Below are 5,899 nucleotides of genomic sequence, written 5' to 3'. Positions count from 1 at the left end.
GGGCAGGAGGGGGGAGAAGCAGAATGGCGGCGGCGGCGCACTCAGGGGAGCAGGTGGAGGCGAGCTGGGGCGGCGGGGGGGCACATTTCTAGGGGTGGTAGGGCCGGCGCCGGAATGCCGCCCCTAGAAATGTGCCGCCCCAAGCCCCTGCTTGTTTTGCTGGTGCCTAGAGGCGGCTCTGAGATCTGGATCTGGATCCCAGAGCTCAAGAGTGTTTTGATCTTGGGTTTAGTTAAGTGCTGTACCACTAAATTATTGAAGGTCCAGATTCTATAAACATTTCACCACATACCTTATACTTTACTGACCTGAATATCCCCATTGACGTGAACAGAACTACCGGCATGAGTCCAGTTACACATCTGCTTAAGTGCTTCCATAATAAGAGCCATATTTTGTACATCTGAAGGTGACAAGCACACAGCTGAGGTATCTTTATTTTTTTTAAATCCTCTTTTGTTCACATTTGATGACAGCTTCTTAAAACTTTTTATGAATTAGGCTATTTTCCTCACTTGTGTATCTTTATCTGGTGTGTGCAATGATTTGTTGTTGTAAAGTTGAGCTATATTGACACTAATATTTGTGTGTGTTGCCTAGAGAAATTAACTGAAGAAAAACAAAGTATTTGAGGGGGTGGGGGTGTTCTGGTGAAGTCACCACATCCTGCAAAGGGAATTACATGGATAGTGTAAAACCTTGGAGAGAAATCAAGTGGAGGAGTCAAATTTTGTGCTCACATCATGTTCATTTTAAACCTTTTATTCACTTAGGGATAAATATCTTCAGTCACAGCAGTGTAAGTCTGGAGTAGCTGCACTGAAGTCAATGGAATTACTCCAGAGTTACATGAGTGTGACAGAGCAGAATCAAACCCCAAGCAAGTGCAACAGATGCCTCTAAACACAATACCTGTATAACCAATTAATGCCAATTGTGAGCATTTCTATTCAGCTTCAGCTTTTTAAAAATGTCAGATTGTCAGCTTCTAATTATTGTAATTAGCTTGCAGATTTCTTGAGGTGCCGTGATTGAAGACTGGCTCTTTACATTTTCTGTTAAATAAATAAACAGTATTTATTAATTAATTCATTCAAATGTAAGTTTTCAGTCAGGCTGATGCTAAAATTAGCTGCTGGACTACAAAATCCCCTGAACAAATGTCACCAGTCCAGACACACGAAGGGGGGCGGGGGTGGGAAGGGGGAAACCACCCTTGTACTCTGAAATCCATATCTTACTATTTAAAAAAAAAAACAAAACATGGTCACAAGGGAAAATTCTCTGGGAATTTTCCAGGAAGTGGAAGGGAAACTTTATTTATCAAAGTCATGAGAGACTACTTTCAAGCTGACCAAAGTCTAGGCAATGGAATATTTTGTTAGCTCTTTTTTTTTTTTTTTTTTTTATATCCATTCAGTTTCATAATGTCTGGGAGGAAGTGTGCCATGCTCCTCTGGAGATTTTCACTCCCTTGAACTGCGACCAAGTTCCAATATCATGAGAAGGGGGAAATCCTGAGCTTCCTTCCGCAAAAACAAAGCAGAGACAAATTATTATTGCTCCTTTTCCAAGTGGGTAGGCAATTTGGGGGATTTGCAGTGGGCTAGTTTCCTTTCTGAGGAGCAATTAGTCACACACTTTCCCCATGTCTTTTCTCCTAGCCTAGTTTTATTCACAAAGTCCTGTTACCCTGGACACAGAAAATGAACAATAGCCTAATTGTACACATGCAATTCAACTTGGAGAAACTCTAGTAAGACTCTGCTATATTCAGCCCTGTAGCAAGAAAACCACTTCCTTTCTGACCCTTTGCTTTGCCTACAGCGGGGCAGCACCAGTGGAAGCAGATGGCTAGACCAAGTTCAAGGTGTGTTTAATCACTGTGTGCTCTAGAGTAGATCTAAGTTAGCACAGGCAACATGGTGGTTTAAAGAACAAAACCAACAACAGAGTCCTGTGTACACAGCACCCTCCACTGGCACAGCTGGAGCTGCAGCCATTGGATCTGAAAAATCTTAATGTAGACACAACAGCCTTTCTGCACATTAGGATGTGTCTAGATTAGAAAAAGAGGCCAAGGTTAGGCTGGGGTTAGTTTTACAGTAATTAGCTGCTAACTGCAACCTGGCTTTTACATTTTATCCATCATAGTTGCAGGTCAACACATTTCATTTCAATTTAGCTGGTTGAGATCTATCTTAGGTAGCCCTGAGGGTACACAAAGGTCTGGGTTGGCTAAACTGGGTTAGCTAATGCCACCCTAACCTCCACCCTTTTTCCTAATCTAGAAAACCCTCCAGGGCACTCTTGGCTGGGAAACCCCACAGACCAATGTTCAATGGCTCTCATAGTAAATGAGGCCTAGCTCAGGTAAGCCTGGGTCTTGATTCCCTTTTTGCCCAGCTGCTGTACAACACAAAGGAACTACTCCAAGAACAGGGTGGAGCAATTTAAATCACCTACTTTAATCATGATTAAAATCAGCTAGCAGGAAACCTTGATTTCAATTGCGTTTTGCATTTGTACATTTAGTTATTTTCCTAAAGAAAGGTTCATTCTTAGTAATAGGTAACCATTAAAACTTGTTGATTTGCAGCTGAATATAGCCTCTACATGAACTTTGAGTTTTGATAACCAAGAGGATACACTATATTATACACACATTTATTTAAGCAATTATGTATCTTAGCTAAATTTATTCCGATTCTTAATTTTTATATTTTTATTATGTTAGAAAATTATGAATGATGCATTTCTGATTCACTAGGTTATTAATTTTTAACCTGTGATTTTGGTCAAGTTCTGTTTGGATGGAAATTTAAATTCAATTAAAAATGCACAAAACCAGCATTTCAAGTTTAGGGATTTCTTCTTCTTCTTCTTCTTCTTTTTTTTAATGACATACCAGTAACTTAAAAGTCATGGATACCTGAGAAAAAAGATTATCGAAACATGTTTTCCATTTAAAATTAACTGATTTATTAAACAAAGGAGATATTATCTGCAGTTAGTGAACGGAACCAATTGTTTCTGATCACCATGTCCTTCAAGATGTTAGAACTAGTAGTTCTCACCCTCTCACATAGAATCATAGGCCTGGAAGGGACCTCTCAAGGTCATCTAGTCTAGTCCCCTGCACTCATGACACGACTAAATATTATCTAGATCATCCCTGACAGGTGTTTGTCCAACCTGCTCTTAAAAATCTCCAGTGATGGAGATTCCACAACCTCCCTAGGCATTTTTTTCCAGGGCTTAACCACCCTGACAGTTAGCCCTGGTCTACACTAGGACTTTAGGTCGAATTTAGCAGCATTAAATCGATGTAAACCTGCACCCGTCCACACGATGAAGCCCTTTATTTCGACTTAAAGGGCTCTTAAAATCGATTTCCTTACTCCACCCCTGACAAGTGGATTAGCGCTTAAATCGGCCTTGCCGGGTCGAATTTGGGGTACTGTGGACACAATTCGACGGTATTGGCCTCCGGGAGCTATCCCAGAGTGCTCCATTTTGACCGCTCTGGACAGCACTCTCAACTCAGATGCACTGGCCAGGTAGACAGGAAAAGAACCGCGAACTTTTGAATCTCATTTCCTGTTTGGCCAGCGTGGCAAGCTGCAGGTGACCATGCAGAGCTCATCAGCAGAGGTGACCATGATGGAGTCTCAGAATCGCAAAAGAGCTCCAGCATGGACCGAACGGGAGGTACGGGATCTGATCGCTGTATGGGGAGAGGAATCCGTGCTATCAGAACTCCGTTCCAGTTTTCGAAATGCCAAAACCTTTGTCAAGATCTCCCAGGGCATGAAGGACAGAGGCCATAACAGGGACCCGAAGCAGTGCCGCGTGAAACTGAAGGAGCTGAGGCAAGCCTACCAGAAAACCAGAGAGGCGAACGGCCGCTCCGGGTCAGAGCCCCAAACATGCCGCTTCTATGATGAGCTGCATGCCATTTTAGGGGGTTCAGCCACCACTACCCCAGCCGTGTTGTTTGACTCCTTCAATGGAGATGGAGGCAATACGGAAGCAGGTTTTGGGGACGAAGAAGATGATGATGATGACGAGGTTGTAGATAGCTCACAGCAAGCAAGCGGAGAAACCGGTTTTCCCGACAGCCAGGAACTGTTTCTCACCCTGGACCTGGAGCCAGTACCCCCTGAACCCACCCAAGGCTGCCTCCTGGACCCAGCAGGCGGAGAAGGGACCTCCGGTGAGTGTACCTTTTAAAATACTATACATGGTTTAAAAGCAAGCATGTGAAAGGATTACTTTGCCCTGGCATTCGCGGCTCTCCTGGATATACTCCCAAAGCCTTTGCAAAAGGTTTCTGGGGAGGGCAGACTTATTGCGTCCTTCATGGTAGGACACTTTACCACTCCAGGCCAGTAACACGTACTCGGGAATCATTGTACAACAAAGCATTGCAGTGTATGTTTGCTGGCGTTCAAGCAACATCCGTTCGTGTGTTATCCTCAGGAGAGTGAGATATAATCCATGGTCACCTGGTTGAAATAGGGTGCTTTTCTTCAGGGGACACTCAGAGGAGCCCATTCCTGCTGGGCTGTTTGCCTGCGGCTGAACAGAAATGTTCCCCGCTGTTAGCCACAGGGAGGGGGGAGGGTTGAGGGGGTAGCCACGCGGTGGGGGGAGGCAAAATGCGACCTTGTAACGAAAGCACATGTGCTATGTATGTAATGTTAACAGCAAAGTTTACCCTGAAAGAGTGTAGCCAGTGTTTTATAAAATGTGTCTTTTTAAATACCGCTGTCCCTTTTCTTTTCTCCACCAGCTGCATGTGTTTCAATGATCACAGGATCTTCTCCTTCCCAGAGGCTAGTGAAGATTAGAAAGAAAAAAAAACACACTCGAGATGAAATGTTCTCCGAGCTCATGCTGTCCTCCCACACTGACAGAGCACAGACGAATGCGTGGAGGCAAATAATGTCAGACTGCAGGAAAGCACAAAATGACCAGGAGGAGAGGTGGCGGGCTGAAGAGAGTAAGTGGTGGGCTGAAGAGAGGGCTGAAGCTCAAATGTGGCGGCAGCGTGATGAGAGGAGGCAGGATTCAATGCTGAGGCTGCTGGAGGACCAAACCAGTATGCTCCAGTGTATGGTTGAGCTGCAGCAAAGGCAGCTGGAGCACAGACTGCCACTACAGCCCCTGTGTAACCAACCGCCCTCCTCCCCAAGTTCCATAGCCTCCACACCCAGACGCCCAAGAACGCGGTGGGAGGGCCTCCGGCCAACCAGCCACTCCACCACAGAGGATTGCCCAAAAAAAAGAAGGCTGTCATTCAATAAATTTTAAAGTTGTAAACTTTTAAAGTGCTGTGTGGCATTTTCTTTCCCTCCTCCACCACCCCTCCTGGGCTACCTTGGTAGTCATCCCCCTATTTGTGTGATGAATGAATAAAGAATGCATGAATGTGAAGCAACAATGACTTTATTGCCTCTGCAAGCGGTGATCGAAGGGAGGAGGAGAGGGTGGTTAGCTTACAGGGAAGTAGAGTGAACCAAGGGGCGGGGGGTTTCATCAAGGAGAAACAAACAGAACTTTCACACTGTAGCCTGGCCAGTCATGAAAGTGGTTTTCAAAGCCTCTCTGATGCGTACCGCGCCCTCCTGTGCTCTTCTAACCGTCCTGGTGTCTGGCTGCGCGTAACCAGCAGCCAGGCGATTTGCCTCAACCTCCCACCCCGCCATAAACGTCTCCCCCTTACTCTAACAGATATTGTGGAGCACACAGCAAGCAGTAATAACAGTGGGAATATTGGTTTCGCTGAGGAATAAGCAAGTCAGTAAACTGCGCCAGCGTGCCTTTAAACGTCCAAATGCACATTCTACCACCATTCTGCACTTGCTCAGCCTGTAGTTGAACAGCTCCTGACTAC

At 45.1% G+C, this 5,899-nt stretch overlaps 1 protein-coding gene across 1 annotated transcript; it reads left to right on the top strand.

The window, feature by feature from the left end:
* Nucleotides 1-230: 230 nt before the first annotated feature.
* On the top strand, nt 231-5,316 carry LOC141982401 (uncharacterized). The gene is made up of 3 exons (XM_074944470.1): nt 231-429; nt 3,613-4,216; nt 4,796-5,316. The coding sequence occupies exons 2-3, from the start codon at nt 3,634-3,636 to the stop codon at nt 5,314-5,316; spliced, it is 1,104 nt and encodes a 367-aa protein (XP_074800571.1). The 5' UTR covers nt 231-429; nt 3,613-3,633.
* Nucleotides 5,317-5,899: the final 583 nt, after the last annotated feature.

The sequence above is a fragment of the Natator depressus genome, chromosome 1, assembly GCF_965152275.1.
Source record: "Natator depressus isolate rNatDep1 chromosome 1, rNatDep2.hap1, whole genome shotgun sequence".
Lineage (NCBI taxonomy): Eukaryota > Metazoa > Chordata > Testudines > Cheloniidae > Natator > Natator depressus.
This window is presented reverse-complemented; position numbering and strand designations above follow the sequence as displayed.

Excerpts from the sequence above, each read along its gene's own strand:
- LOC141982401 (XM_074944470.1), top strand. The coding sequence starts at position 3,634 with ATGCAGAGCTCATCAGCAGAGGTGACCATGATGGAGTCTCAGAATCGC. Across the intron at positions 4,217-4,795 it reads AGGCGGAGAAGGGACCTCCG|CTGCATGTGTTTCAATGATC; the intron begins GTGAGTGTACCT and ends TTTCTCCACCAG.